At 35.8% G+C, this 16085-nt stretch overlaps 1 protein-coding gene across 6 annotated transcripts in view; it reads left to right on the plus strand.

Annotated features, from left to right (window-relative positions):
• Nlgn1 (neuroligin 1) overlaps positions 1-15527 on the plus strand; it is an 899947-nt gene extending 884420 nt beyond the window's left edge. For 4 of the 6 annotated variants that reach the window (XM_090342307.1, XM_090342313.1, XM_090342299.1 and 1 more), the window contains 3 exons: positions 4686-4898; positions 8946-9735; positions 10545-15527. In XM_090342307.1, the coding sequence (XP_090198433.1) occupies positions 4686-4898; positions 8946-9735; positions 10545-11367 (1826 nt within the window). In that variant the 3' untranslated portion in view covers positions 11368-15527. The remainder of the gene's footprint in view (positions 1-4685; positions 4899-8945; positions 9736-10544) is intronic. The other 2 variants (XM_090342321.1, XM_090342339.1) reach the window with 1 other exon arrangement.
• The last annotated feature ends 558 nt before the right edge of the window (positions 15528-16085 follow it).

Here is a 16085-nt window from a genome sequence, read left to right on the forward strand (position 1 = left end):
TAAGAATGTGATAGCTTCATGTCTAACAGTAGGTCTTTAATCCAATTTTCAGAGCTAGAATGTGTATTTTGGGGGGGGGTGTTCTATATTAACATTTGTTTAGGTATGCCCAACTTAGGGGAATTTAAAACAATGTATGTTAATAATATTGAAAACATGAAATAGTCTTTAAAAAGAAAGATCAATTACTCATTCAAATATAACAACACAATTTTATTTTCAGAGCTTAGTACCCGACTTTCTACTAGAACACGTGTTTCGAAATAAGTTTGGGATTCAAATAGAAGATAAACTAGTTTTTTAGGTTTTTGAAATTAAGTAAAAAAATATTTCCTGTGTTTTACAAGAAAAATTGCTGAGGTTCTATGGGGAAGGAAAGTGGAAAAAACATGGGAGGGGTAATAGTTTGAGAAGAAATATACTCACTACCTTATATATGTAACTGCAACCCCTCTGTACATTACCCTGACAATAAAATTAAATTCAAAAAGTAAATGAAGAATAAAATGACAAAAAAAGCAGTTACAAACCTGTAACTCCATTATGTGAGGCTTAAAACTGGAGCCAGCAGTTGACCAGATGGGAAGAATTAGATGGTGAGAATCCCAAAAGCGTTTGAGGTTTTAATCCTAGAGTTTTTTAATCCTTTTATGTTTAAAATGGAAAATCCTTAATGAGCTGTTTTTTTTTTTTTCAAATCCATATTCCCAAACCACTCACTGCTCCTCAGAATCTTATCTACATGGCTGGCTCTGGAATGATCTCTTTGGCCTCTGTTTTGATGAACTTACCAATTTGACTCTCAAAGCCAACCAGTGCCATCTGTACTTGGTCCACAGCAGTCATAAACAGCAGGTTTCCTTTCTATTTCTCTGTAGCCTGAACTATATAATGTGGACTCATAAAATCATTGCATTGCATAGGAAGTTCCAAGACATGTAAGTGTGACTTCTGTCCAGCAAGAAATAAGAAAGAGCTGGAGACTGGCAGTTCATGCCTGTAATCCTAGTTACTCAGGAGGCTGTAATCTCGGGATCATGGTTTGAAGTCAGTCAGATTAGCCAAACTGTGAGACTCTTATTTTCAGTAAACCAGCAAAAAGCAAGTGGAGCTGGGTAGAGTAACAAGTGGTAGAGTAACAGCCTTCAGCAAGACAAAAAGGCAAGTGAGGGTATGAATGAGCCTTTGTGATTAAACTAAAATTGAAGGATCAGTATAAAATTCCAGTTACAGAGATACATGATAGTCCTACTATTAACAGTCTAACAGCCAAGTCAATTAATTTAAACAAATATTTTGGTGAAAAAACAGATATAAGTAGTGACATCGGTGTGTATCATTTATCATTTGAGTAAATTGACTCTTCTGAGGGAATGTGTTTAATGTCCATCTTTTGTGAGTCTTTGCTGAGCTACAGGTAACTTTTTCTTTCTTTTTTTTTCTTTTTCTTTTTTGTGTGTCATGGGGCTTGCACTCTACCTGGGCATTGTCCCTGAGCTCTTCAGCTCAAAGCTTTCGCCCTACTTCTGTTCTTGGGCATTGTCTCGGAACTTTTCAGTTCAAGGCTACTTCCATACCCTTCAGTCAAACCCCACTTTTCATTTTCTAGAGGTTAACTGGAGATGAGTCTCAGGTCCTTTTGTGCCTGGGCTGGCTTTAAACCTTGATCCACAGATCTCAGCTTCCTGAGTAGCTAGGTTTACAGATGTGAGCCACCTGTAATCCTAGGTTATTATTTTAACATAGCATCTGGAATGCATGTGAACATCACTCTGCTAGTCTGAAGACATATGATCTGATGGCTCTGTTGGGTCTTAATAATGACAGAAACAAGGCTGTTTTTTTTACTGTTATAAGACCTTGAGTGACTCCAAATTCACCATACTGGGTATATGGTTTCAGGCATAAAGTTGAACTAGCTAGGTAAACAGACAGTTCAATCTACTGATAGACAAATAGGAATCAAGCCAGGCACAGTGGCTCATGCCTGTACTCCTTGCTATTCAGGAGGTTGAGATCTGAGGACTGAGGTTCAAACCCATCCCAGGCAATAGGAAGCTGAGAAACTCTTTTCTCCAATTAATCACTAGAAAATGGGAAGTGGGGCTGTGGCTCAAGGGTAGGGTAGTAGACAATGCCCAGATGAGAGTTCAAGCCCCATGACATCCGCCCCCCAAAAAAGAAAAATAGGAATCAATGACATATGAAACAGAATCAAGAATAAATGAAAGTCAGTATTGAAGGGTAAAATTGGATACACATTTGTCCTTGCTGAAGCTTAATGATGCTATTTTAGAGTTGACTTGTTTTACAATTGTTTTTGAAGATGCTACCAGGTTTCTTTTACTTGTGTAGAAGTTACTCTTCAGATACAATGTGTCTTAGAAGTATTAATTTTCTTTTTCTATTACCAGTCCTGAGGCTTGGACTCCGAGCTAGGACACTGTCTGTGAGCTACTTTTGCTCAAGTCCAGCACTCTACCACTTGAGCTACAGCACCATTTCCAGGTTTTTCTGTGCATTTGGTACTAAGGAATCGAACCCAGAGCTTCATGCATGCTAGGCAAGGACTCTACCACTAAGCTGCATTCCCAGTCTCTGGAATTATTCTTATAGCACTTCAAAATTAATTAATCTACCAACCAGGATATTGGAATTTTTGCAAGTAAAATTGGAATTCAATTAAAGATAACCTTATTATTATCATGGTTTTCATTATGCTACACATTGAATGAAGGTGTTTTTTCTTTTACTATATCTTTTTTTATGGAATTAGAGATTCATTTGAAAGTAACTGTGATTTTCAATATTATTTTAAAAGGAATTAGATGGAGTCATGTTTTGTGTTAAGTGGCTTAAGCTATATTTAGAAATAAAAATTTTACTTATGTATATTTGTGACATTCAATTATGTATAAAAATTACTTACAGTATTATATTCTCTCTTGCACACAATACACACACACATACACATATACCACACACACACACACACACACACACACACACCTCCTTTTAATCCTTCCAAATTCCTTTCTAGCTAATGAATTATAATTGTTGCAATGTTCTTTCCAGTGCTCATGTCATCAGTCTTCCTTTGTAGGCCAAAGCATTTCTACCAGAATCCTTTAGATTTTAAATGAATGTCTTGGTCTTACAGAAAAGTTCATATAAAGCCAAATATAAAGAGCTTCCTACTAAGCTTTTCTTTTTGTTTTATTATAACCCGTGTATTTAACAATGTTTTTATGTAGGAACATACTGTGAAAATTTCCATATTTTGATGAACATTCAATGAAAGGCAGTGGGTATGCCAAAAAGACACAATTAAATTGTTGATATATTGTATTTATAAAAATGTAACCTTAAACTCAAGGATAACTAATATTTCCAGGATGACACAAAGATGTGCATGTGAACATCCACAATGGGCTACAGGACTTTTGTTTCTAAGAATTTGTGATCTCCTAGGAAAAAATCTAACCAAATGTCCTTTTTACATGTTTCATAATTACTCAGAAGGAGGTTTGCAAAAATTCATTTTGGTTTTTGATTTGTTTCTTCAGCAATGGGTATTTCTATCAGAGTCTGTTTTGATCTAATAGAACTGGCTTTGCTCAGCTTTGGTGCTCACAGCTGGTCCTCTAATCACCCAGGCTACACTTTCAGTCCACCCTTTATACTGGTTAGTATCCAAGATTTTCTGGTGGTGTTGGCTTTCAATTATGATCCTCAAATCTCAGCTTCTTAAGAATTTATAATTACAAACACGAGTCACCAACACTCAGTTTAAATTGCCCATTTCTTAATACTGGAGCATCATCAATAAAAATAAGTATATAGAAGGTTGTTATAATTTTATGGAATTGCTAAAACTGTTCTCCTATTAGATGGGAAAGTATCTCCTTTGTGCAACCATGCTTACAGTCTATGTCACACACCTTAAATTCCAAGCATGATAGACTACAAGAAGCTTGAGGGTTGACAGGGTATGCTATACAAAGTTCTCATTCCTACCCAGTGCCAGTGACTCACACCTATAATCCTAGATACCCAAAAAGGCTGAGGTCTAAGGATCATTGTTCAAAGCCAGCCCCGGCTTGGAAGCCCTTGGGACTCTTATCTCTAATTAATCCTCTAATTAATCACCAAAAAGGCTAGAAATGGATCTGGGGCTCAAGTGGTAGAGGGCTATCCTTGAGCAAAAGAGCTGAGGGACAGCACTTTCATTCCACCTGGGCTTTGAGTTCCAGCCCCAGGACCGGAATATACTCATCACATTTCTATAGCTTCCATAATACTTCCCTAATGGTTCAGATGAAGAATTTCTCTTCTGGAATGTCTCCTTTGAGGTCTTTTAGAATGTTTTCATTTCTTAATCTTCTTTAGTGATCTGCTGGAAACCAATAGGGAAAATCAACTTCCCTTTACAGGTTTGAAGCACTGCTGGTCTTATGATATATTATTTTATCTTGTGAGAAATAATTTTTATTAAAAACTTGTGCCACGCTCACTTTTATTAACACAAGTTTCAATTGTATTTACAATTTCTCTTTTTTATTATGAATAATTATTAATTTATTATATCATTTGAAATATTATCTTTAAGAAATCATACAATATCTTCTTAATGCATGTGAACCTGAACAAATGTCCTCAAGGGTCTTCTCATTTTTATTTTTCAGGTTTCCTGAGTACAGGAGATCAGGCTGCAAAAGGAAACTATGGCCTCCTTGATCTCATACAAGCTCTAAGATGGACTAGTGAGAACATCGGATTCTTTGGCGGTGACCCCTTGAGAATCACTGTATTTGGATCTGGTGCAGGGGGTTCATGTGTCAATCTGCTGACTTTATCCCATTATTCTGAAGGTAACCGTTGGAGCAATTCAACCAAAGGTATTTTGCAGGTTGCAAATTTTGACAATTTTGGTGTCTGCATGCCACCACCATCAGTAGTATGTGATGCTTTGTATATAGTTCTCTGTTCAAACTGTTAGGATGGACTCAATACCTGTTCAAAACTATGTTTCTTCAGTTTTTCTATGCATGTTTAAAATTTTTGTCAGTCTTTCCTTTGTCCCCTGTGGAGTTTGTAAGGGTTCCTTTCTGAATATGCCTCAGGAGAGTTAGCTTTATATATTTATTTTCTTTTCTTCAAATGGTGATTTGGGTGGAAATCAGGAAAAGACATTCACAGTTGTCGGTTTATTCAGTAATCAGAATCAAAGTTCTTTTTCAAATGCAAGAAATCTATATGATCTATTCTCAACAAATGAATATGTTAAGCCTTTATTATTTATTTAACATGCCACTCATGAAGCAGTCATAAGCAAGCTTGTCTGGAAGCATGTGATTTCAGTTATTGTCTGAGAAAAGAATGGATATTTAATTATTTTGCATGCACGATCCAAAATTGTCAAAGCATCCAGGCCACTAATAAAGCTTTTGATTACAAAAGAAAAATATATTTGATTTTGTGCTTTGCTATTTGAAACTCAGAAAAGTGGTTTTATTCCCCTCTTATATCTGGGCAAAGCAGCGTGGAGCACCACTGCTGCTGAAATTCATGAAACATTTTTTTTCTTTTCTTTTGTTTCCATGTCCTGGCTTTGACATTGTTTTCCAAAGCTCATCAGGTTGTTTATTATGGGCTTCATTTTTCCATGTGTTTGATCATTCATTCTAACTGCATTATTAACTTAAAAGATCCACAAGAACTGTTTTGTTGCAGAATTCCACAAAATAAATACTTTCTCTCCATTATTTATTTATATATTCTGGAGAGGGTGAGAAGGAAGACAGAGAATATGCATCAATATTTACCATCATTTATTTTCACTTACTTGCTTGTCAACTACTTACTTGCCAGCTACTTACTTAAAAAAATTAAAACACACTGGCAAGTATAATTCACAAAGAATTTTACTTTGTAAAACTGAGTTTGTGACTTAAATATCAGACACATTTTTTAAGGTATAAAGCTGCAATTCCACAAGAGCAGGTAGATTCTCAATGAGTACAGGCATTTAGAGAATCATGTTTTATTATAGAGTTACTTTACTGATCTTGTTCATATACAATCTCATTTAGGGCTATATATATCAACAATCATATACAATAAATGGGATAAATGAGTTAGCCTTTTTTTGGAGGGGGTGTTGTGCAGCTTGAACTCTTGAACTCTGGGCCTGGGTGTTGTTCCTGAGCTCTTCAGTTCAAGGGTAGAGCTCTATGATTTGAGCTCCAGTGCCACTTCTGAGTTAGCCTCTTTTGATAGCCTTTAATTGTAGCAGTTATGGAAATGTGTCCAGCTGAATATAGATATGAAGTTCCGTAGGAGGAAAATAATTTCAGTCAGTATTTGGATTTGAAATGCAACAAGTATGAAGATGAGAATTTTCAGTGGCAGGGGGATTTTAATCTACAATTAATTGGCTTATTTTGAAGCTATTCATTTGAGTTGTACTAGCAGGAGAGATCATTCTAGTCTTAGAACCATAGCTGCTCCAATATTTAGAAATTATCACTAAGCAATCTGTAAGTAATTCTCATGGTTGGCTCAATGATAGAGTACTTGCCTATAAAGCATAATGTTCTGAATTCAAACCCTAGTCTTGCCAGATTCATGAACTTACTCATCATTAACAAGGTGGTAAGCAGTGGCAAATGGTTTTGTTGACAGCTGAAAATGTTATCTTCCATCATGATCTCAAGCAAATGGATCTATCCAGAAAAGTGGACTTGGGTTTTACTTAGTTCAGAATACATCCACAAAATGAGCTCCTGACATAGCGTGGGTGTTCAGATCTCCAGGAATTAAGGCTGATTCTGCAACTCAATTCCACCTCCAGTGCAAACTTAGCTTTGAAAACTATACACGTTACAAAGGCATACATTACTCTGCAGGTCTGCAACCACCACATGCTAAGTCCATCATGAGTATATTCAACAACATTCTCTGATGATTTCCCCAGTACTACCTATCTGGCATATTTAAGGCATTATTAAAGAGGATGTGCATGTCCCATTAAATCTGCCTTGGTTTACTGAGTTAATGTCATTGAATCTCTAAAGTAGGAAAGATATTATATAAGCTACTAGGATTATTTTAGTTATAAATTTTAATTATTAAAATAGTTCTCAGCTCAATTTATTTTAATTCAATTTTCAGGGCTTTTTTAAAATTTTAAGTGTACAAAGGAGTCATCATCAACTAAATACAATGCATCTTGATTAATGTCACTGTTTTTATCATTCTAATTGCATAAAATCCAACCTTTTCTTCCATTTTCTTATTTGTGTAGAATATGCATTTATGACTGCATTTTCCTCCTTTCTCTTTTTATTTGTCTACTCCCTCCCCTTGATTCTACCTCTGCCCCAGCCTGTACATTTTTTGTGTAATTTGCTCTCTTACTCATTCTATCAAATTAACATGTTAGATAATCAAAACAAATTCAATGAGTGCTTTTTTGATGCTTTGAGTATTTCAGAATTGAGTAGGAACACATTACAGACATCTAAAAATATATGTGTCTTTGGAGAACAAAAATTAAAACTTCAAAGCAGACACTGCTTTAACATCTTTGTAGAGTTCTTTTCTCACTATCTTATATGAATATTTGAACATATTTTCAGTAATTGAACAATAAAACTGCTTGTAGAAATTGGCAATAATGGAAAATATTTTAATGGAAAGAGATAAATTATATTTGCAAAGTAAGACCTGTATTAGAAAACACTTTAATGAGTAAGGTGCACTTGTAAATTTAAATGGAGTGCAGCTTTTATCTAGCATATTAAGTACCATTTAAAATTCTTTAGGGCAATTTAGTAGAAAGCAGTGGGCCATGTATATTTTTATTTTATGATAAAAAACAGTGGTGCACATTCAACGCTGGAAAAGTTTAAATAATCCCCCATTAACTCCTCTTGTTGACAGATTTTAATTTGGTCTAGTAAGTGGACTTCAAATGTGTCTTCCTATGAAATGTGAATGTTCAACACACTACATCTGACAAGAAGATCTGAAAAGATGATGTCTAAAGTGTTAATCTGTTTCGTCTAACTGTAGAGCCATCCCCAGGGTATTAAATGAAAACCCTAGCCCCTACAGTTGTGCCAAAACTCAGCAATTTTTGTTTTGTTTTTAAATAAAATCTAGCTAAGACAAACATGTCTAGTCATTTTGAAGGAGGGTAGACATAGTTAAAAAGAAGAAAACTTTCCACATAGACAATACATATCTCATCTGGTAGTCTGCCGGGGCCTACCGGCAGCAAATTGGGGTTCCTGAAATAGGGGGCAGGGACTGGAAAAAATAGAAGAGAGACAAACACATCCGGTCGGGGAGGTCTGCAGCCCAGGTAAAAACTGCAGCCTCGCTTATTCTCAACTCTAGGCTTATATCCCTTCTTGAAACCAGGGAACTTCCAGGTGTTACATTCATATGGTAAATCTCAGGTCATTTAAACAGAATAAGGCCAGAAAACAATAAGACAATAAAGCCATTGTCTGATGCAAATCAAGGTACAGTTTGATTCCACTCTGGCTCCCAACAGTAGTCAAGCAGACCATTGGCTGTATGTAGCCAGTGATCACATCCTAAACAAGAAAATTATTTGGAGTTCCTTTTCTCTCTAGCACTTACAACTTCTTCCCTTCTCACTTAAAGCCTCTTGGAGATTGCAAAATTTAGGCTTCAAGTAGGTGCATCTCTAAAGTACATGACATTGACCCACCTTTCTGAATCTTTATACCCTGGGAATGACTTGGTTTTCCTTCTTTTAGGGAAAAAAAAAAAAGAAAAACCAAAAAACAAAACTGTCTGTTGGAATGTACCTGGGTTTTTATATACATGTCTAAACTATCAGATGTTCTTGTTTTTACCACCATGTTCTTCAAAAATCACCTGAAACTCTTTATTATTGATTTTTCCCATAGGACTTTTTCAACGAGCAATAGCTCAAAGTGGAACGGCCCTTTCCAGCTGGGCTGTTAGTTTCCAGCCCGCAAAATATGCCAGAATGTTGGCCACCAAAGTTGGGTGCAATGTTTCCGACACAGTAGAATTAGTGGAATGCCTTCAGAAGAAGCCTTACAAAGAACTCGTTGATCAAGACATTCAGCCAGCCCGTTACCACATAGCCTTTGGACCAGTGATTGATGGTGATGTGATACCAGATGACCCTCAGATCCTAATGGAACAAGGAGAGTTTCTCAACTATGATATCATGTTAGGAGTGAACCAAGGCGAGGGGCTAAAATTTGTGGAAAATATCGTAGATAGTGATGATGGTGTATCAGCTAGTGACTTCGACTTTGCTGTTTCCAATTTTGTTGACAACCTATATGGCTACCCCGAGGGCAAAGATGTTTTGAGAGAAACTATTAAATTCATGTATACCGACTGGGCTGACCGCCATAACCCAGAAACCAGAAGGAAGACCTTGCTGGCTTTGTTTACAGACCATCAGTGGGTCGCACCAGCTGTAGCGACTGCAGATCTTCACTCAAACTTTGGTTCACCCACCTATTTCTATGCCTTTTATCATCATTGCCAAACAGACCAGGTTCCAGCGTGGGCTGATGCAGCCCATGGAGACGAGATTCCTTATGTATTGGGGATACCAATGATTGGTCCCACAGAGTTATTTCCTTGCAATTTCTCCAAAAATGACGTGATGCTGAGTGCAGTGGTAATGACATACTGGACGAATTTTGCTAAAACTGGGTACGTACCTTCACCATGAAGTTTGCTGGATTTTTTATTTTTTACAAAATGATGATTTAAGTATTATTTGTATTTAGACCCAAATAACTTAATGGCTTACTATTCAATATTGTAATGTTTCAAATAGCCACTGCTTTATGTGTTCTTGCTTTTTAGTGTTCATTAAGGAAGTTTATGTCTCCGTTGTGTTAGTCAATAATTATAAACTAGATTCTTCTTAGTTACACAGGACTGCTTACTGTTTCATAGTACTTTTCAGTCCATAATGCTCTTTTATCCTTGCAACTACATTCAGAGGTAGGCAAGTCAGATAATATTAAATGTGTTTTACATAGAAGGGACTTGAGTTTTTGAGTGGTTCAAACAGGTATATTTATTTTTGATATGTGGTGGCACCAGGAATCAAGTTTTCATCTATCATTTAAAAAAATCTAAGTACTTTTTATTCTTTCATGCTATTTCTAGTAAGTGGTCTATCAGACAAGAGAAAAATAAATAGATAGATAGATAGATGCATGTATATACACATATATACTGAAGCAAGTATTTTGAAGTCTTTAAGTTGACAGTAGTCCATCTCTGCATAAGCAGAAAAATAGAATGTGAAATGTTTTTTTCTTCCATGATCAGCTGTTAGTTTGCCCCTTAGGACATTTGAATTTCTAAGTAATTCAAGTTAATACTCAAACTACCTAAAGCCTTGCTAAGGTATCACTTCAAGTAGATGTCACCTTGGAAGTATTTTTGACAATGTAAAATAAATTTTAAAAATCGTTGTGGTCTCATATTTTCTTCTGTTTCTTTCTTAGCGACCCAAATCAGCCAGTCCCGCAAGACACAAAATTCATCCACACCAAACCCAATCGCTTTGAAGAAGTAGCATGGACCAGATACTCTCAGAAAGACCAACTTTATCTCCACATTGGTTTAAAACCAAGAGTGAAAGAGCACTACAGAGCCAATAAAGTCAATTTGTGGCTGGAGCTGGTACCTCATCTGCATAATCTCAATGACCTTTCTCAGTATACCTCCACAACAACTAAAGTGCCATCAACTGACATCACCCTCAGACCAACCAGGAAAAATTCCATACCAGTCACCTCGGCCTTTCCCACCACCAAGCAGGACGACCCCAAGCAACAACCAAGTCCATTTTCAGTGGATCAAAGGGACTACTCAACGGAGCTGAGCGTCACGATTGCTGTGGGAGCATCCTTACTATTCCTGAACATCCTCGCCTTTGCAGCCCTGTATTACAAAAAGGATAAGAGGAGACACGATGTGCACAGGAGATGCAGCCCTCAGCGCACCACCACCAACGACCTGACCCACGCACAAGAAGAAGAGATCATGTCCCTCCAGATGAAGCACACTGATTTGGACCATGAATGTGAGTCCATCCATCCACATGAGGTGGTTCTGCGGACCGCCTGCCCCCCGGATTACACACTAGCTATGAGGAGGTCCCCTGATGATGTTCCCTTAATGACACCTAATACCATCACCATGATTCCCAACACTATACCAGGAATCCAGCCCTTGCACACATTCAACACATTCACTGGAGGACAAAACAACACTCTGCCCCACCCCCATCCCCACCCCCACTCACATTCAACAACCAGGGTATAGCCAGATAGGAGAGACAAACTTATTATTTGGTTTGGGGTTTTTTTTTTGTTTTTGTTTTTGTTTTTGTTTTTTGATGGACTGCAGTAAAAGCTGACTGAAGATTCCTTGGCTCTCAACCTACAAGACACTCACTATTTAAATAAGGAGGAATATTATGTGAATATACATATCAAGGACTTCGGGGGTTTTGGAAACAAATGAATTGTATATATATACATATATACACAAAGAGCTTAAACTTTAGCAATTTCAATTGCTTGAAGCAATTGTTCTGAATGATACTTTCACTTTCACATTCAAGAATTCAGTTTTTGGTTGAAGATTTCAGTTACGTAATGGAATTAGGCATGTGGAACACCAAACAGGAAAGAACTATGTCTGAAATATTAAAATTTAAATTAAAAAAAAACAACTATCAATATGCACAAGGGACACCCCAATGGAATGTCAGATAATTTTCATCTGTTTTTATTTGGAGCCGTTTTATTGTGTAGACCATATTTACATGTTTGGATAAGTACACACAAGGCACCAATGCTGTTAGTGGCCTTAGCTGAGGCTCATGCTGAAATTTGCCAGTAAAACAAAGAAGTGGAAAGACTGGCAGGTACAACATATCACATAAGTGCTGTCAGTATAAAGTTGTGGGCATAAAGGAAACTGGATATTTTTAGCACGATGTGCATGATAATTTATATGCTTGGTGGCTGTACTGCTGATTAAACCGTAATTAAAATTGTTCTCATCCCATTGGAGTTTTTAATAGAAGCTTCCTCCATCAATTGGCAGAACCTAAAGAAGATTTTAAGGGGCAAAAGTAATCACAATAAAATAATTCATGATAGTCTCAATAATAGAAGGAATTTGTTCTTAAAGTTATTTCAAGAAACTGGAGGCACAGTGGTGAATACTTGTTAATATGAATCCCAGAGGCAAAAGAAAATTCTTGTGTCTTTAGTGCTCTTTCCTTTACCATCAAAATAATAATTTTTAGAAATAAAACCTTAATTGGCCATGTCTTACGGAATCTAGAATCTGCTCTGGTTTTATTACTCTGAATGATGTCCCTCTTGATAAGGCAAAATGTGTCAATGAGTCTATCAAAAGGTTTTGTTTATCATAGGAAAATGACCCTTATTACCAATCTGATTCCAGTTTCCATTGAATTTGATTTCCTCATGTTGCATGGCAAAATGTTTACGACTTCTAATTCAGTATGAAGTTATGTTCCATTTCACATCACTTACCTGTCTCACTGAGGTCCATTCACTGGAATCTCTTCGCGCAATCTCAGTAGAGTACAACGTAGATACAGAATCTAGGATGTCAACACCTGGTGGAAGTTAGTCTTACACGTATGTGTGATTTCAGTTGAATATTCTAAGACCACAGGAAGCTCTTTATCCTCCTGATGTTTACCAGTAATATCAGTATATCACAGACCTTTCCAGTTGTTTGTATATGTAATCAGATGTACATTTATATTAAAAAATTGAGATGGACTTAAAGAGCACATCCTGATAAATACTTTCTCTCTTATCTGTACTATATTTCTATTAGACTAAAGTTATGTGGTTTTTTTTTACATTTTTTCAGATGACTAGCAATTTTGATAGTTTGTAAGTAATGCAAAGAACTTTCTCTGACAAACTAACTGCAGTAACAGAAACCTTTCTTTTCAGTTACTCTTTTTCAAGAATGAAAGCTTATTATACAAAAGAAAAAAAATTGTATACTACTTGATGGAAACAACTTTGTACATCTTGACCAGGCCACTGGTAATTGCGTGAAATAAAGATAATACGGATAATGACTATTCGTCAAATGCTAAGAGACGTGATCTTTGCTCATTAAAGAGCTAAAATGCTTATTGCTGTTTTGTCTTTTTTTTTAAAAAAATAACAAAATCAAAAGAAAACATGACTGTCTTAAAGACTCTCTTTTGTAGACCAGTCAGGTTTTTGAAGACATCCATATAAGTGACTTCTGCTGAAAATACAATCATGTCTTTAAAAGCAAGGCTCAGCTGAAATGTAACTCTTGACACTTTAACATTATGAATTCCTAACCTCCAGGAACCCAGGGGGAAAAAAAGTAGCTTTGTATTTTTTAATACTCCGTATGTAAAAGTGCTGTTAAAATAAGTCACCAATTGTTTTCACTTAGAAATGCTAAGTGAAATGCTAGATCTATTGGAGGTAAATGAACACTATCTCATGAAATACAAGCATCTGTGTTTATAATAAAAGGTCAATGAAGCTCTTATAAAGTGTAGATTAAAAATTCATCCTTCTAAGAGAATTTAGAAGTGCTGAGCAAGATTGACCCTAAAACAATAAAGGAATTTATTTTATTATAGTTTAATTCCTCTAATTATTGAATATCAATAAAATATAGATATTGACTTATAATTTCAAATAAAATTCTTGCCTAGAATCAAAGTCTTCAAAATCCAGAGAGGTCTATGAGTGGTTTTTGTTGTTATTGCTGGTTTTTTTTGTTTATATTTTTTGTTTTGCCTAATGTGGATTCGTTAACAGATTGTAAACAGCTGATGTAAGTCCTCAAAAAGAATTGCGCTATATATGAAATGTTGTGTAATCAGAAAACTGTCTCTCACTCTATTGATTAAGAAAAAGATAGAATCAGATGTAGAGGCAGCACCACAAACCAAAACAGAAACAAATGAATACTTTCATATGTATTCCCGCACTGGGCAAAACTATTCTCTTTTACTGATATTTGTATTTCTACTTGTCCATTGATGGCCTTCTATCAATCCACCTATGTGTAACATAACCGAGACCTGCTTTCTATTAATCAAGGGAGCATATGTAAGGAACCTGCTTATTCTTTCCTCTGATTAAAGATGGTAATGACATTGTGTGGGAGACAAAGCAGTTAGGTTTTAGTAATCTTTTTAAGTCATATGGTCAATGTGAGTACTGGTTTCCTAATACTAGTTTCTAGTTTTCTCAATAGAAAATTATGTCCCACACTACAGAGAACATTAAGAATTGCTTTAAAAGCTGAAACATAATTTTAGAATCTAAAACATTGCTGCACATTATTATTCAATTTTAATTAATATATTTAGATACAAATTTCCTTAGCAGAAAAGTAAGTCATGAAAACTCAAATAATATTTGTCATTATTTATTCAGAATTTAGTGACTCAGATTAAATGGAAACTAAGCATGACTGCTTAGAATTTATATAAACTTAAGCTAAAATGAACTTGATTCCATTATTTTATTTTTCCATAAAATTGTCAAATATTTATCAAGAATAATCTTACTTCACACAGTAAGAGGATAAAGATACTACTGATAGATTTTATCATTTTAAATTTTTATTGGACATTTGAACAGTGAAAGTATCTAGTTGACTCCCACAGTTATATTTCATCCTTAACTTTTTATGCATATGGGAATCTGATTTGTTCAATCATAACAAATATCCAATTCATTGATCCTGTTTAAGTCAAAACAGAAAATCTTCTTATAGATTATTTCCTTCCTCATTTCAGATTTGAAGATGATGAAACCCATGCTTTAATGCAGATTTCTTTGATCTGCAAAAGCTGAAAACAATGAGAAATACTTTTGCCCACCAGAGACCATATAGTATATGAAGGAAGAAAACGAGAGGACACTAATTTTGGTACAGAAATGTCAGAATTCACTTACTATACCTGTGATAGATGAACTTCATCTGCTGTCACACTCTTAACTGATACACATACTACTCTTAAGAAGGTTGGGTGAGAGGGGACAAATACTATTGGTTTAAAAGAAATTTTACATAGAAATTAATAGGAATTCTTTTTCCTTTGGTGACTTTCTCTACATATTTTTACAGGGAAAAATGATAAATGCAATGTATAGGAAAGATGTCCAATAAAATGACAGTCCTTTGGTGTTAGTAGTTTTGTTTCCTTCAGTGATTGGCTCATAGTGTCAGGCCTTTCCTTCTTCTCTACTAATTAGTTGTTATAGACTATCACATTTTAATGTGAGTGAAAATTAAGTAATTTGGTTATACTTGTGAAAACATGCTCCAAAATAAATTCAATTAATGAACACTTCCCTGCTGAGATTTTGTTATCATTCATTTAGTTATATTGCCAAGCTTAACTATACCACAATTGTTTTAGATATTTAGTCAATATAATAAGGGGATGTTCCTAATAGGCTTATAGCTATCTTGCACTTCATATGAGAACTACATTCACATCAAACTTCTATCAGAAATCTCCAAGAAATTATCTGCAGATAGGCATTGATAGTTTCTGCTTGCAGTCCTATTTGCTCAAAGGGCTGAGAGCTGACGATTCAGGTTCAAGGCCAACTCAGGCAGGAAAGCTCTTGATCAGTAGCTCAAGTGATAGATTACTACTCTTGACCAAAATTATAGCTTAGGAACAGTACTAAGTACCTGAGTAGATGACAAGGACAGAGAGAGAGAGGGGTGGGAGGAGGTGAGGGAGGGAGGAAGAGAGAAAGGAAGGAGGGGAGGAAGGAAGGAAGGAAGGAAGGAAGGAAGGAAGGAAGGAAGGAAGGAAGGAAGGAAGGAAGGAAGGAAGGAAGGAAGGAAGGAAGGGAAAGAGGGAGGGAAGAAGGAAGGGAGGAAGGAAGGAAAATTAATGATGAGAAACAGCTGGTGGCCAATTTGATTCGAATACCATACACTCTGTGATTTGGTTTTAGTTTGGCATT

The sequence above is a fragment of the Megascapheus bottae genome, chromosome 1 (assembly GCF_031878675.1).
Source record: "Megascapheus bottae isolate mThoBot1 chromosome 1, mThoBot2.hap1, whole genome shotgun sequence".
Lineage (NCBI taxonomy): Eukaryota > Metazoa > Chordata > Mammalia > Rodentia > Geomyidae > Megascapheus > Megascapheus bottae.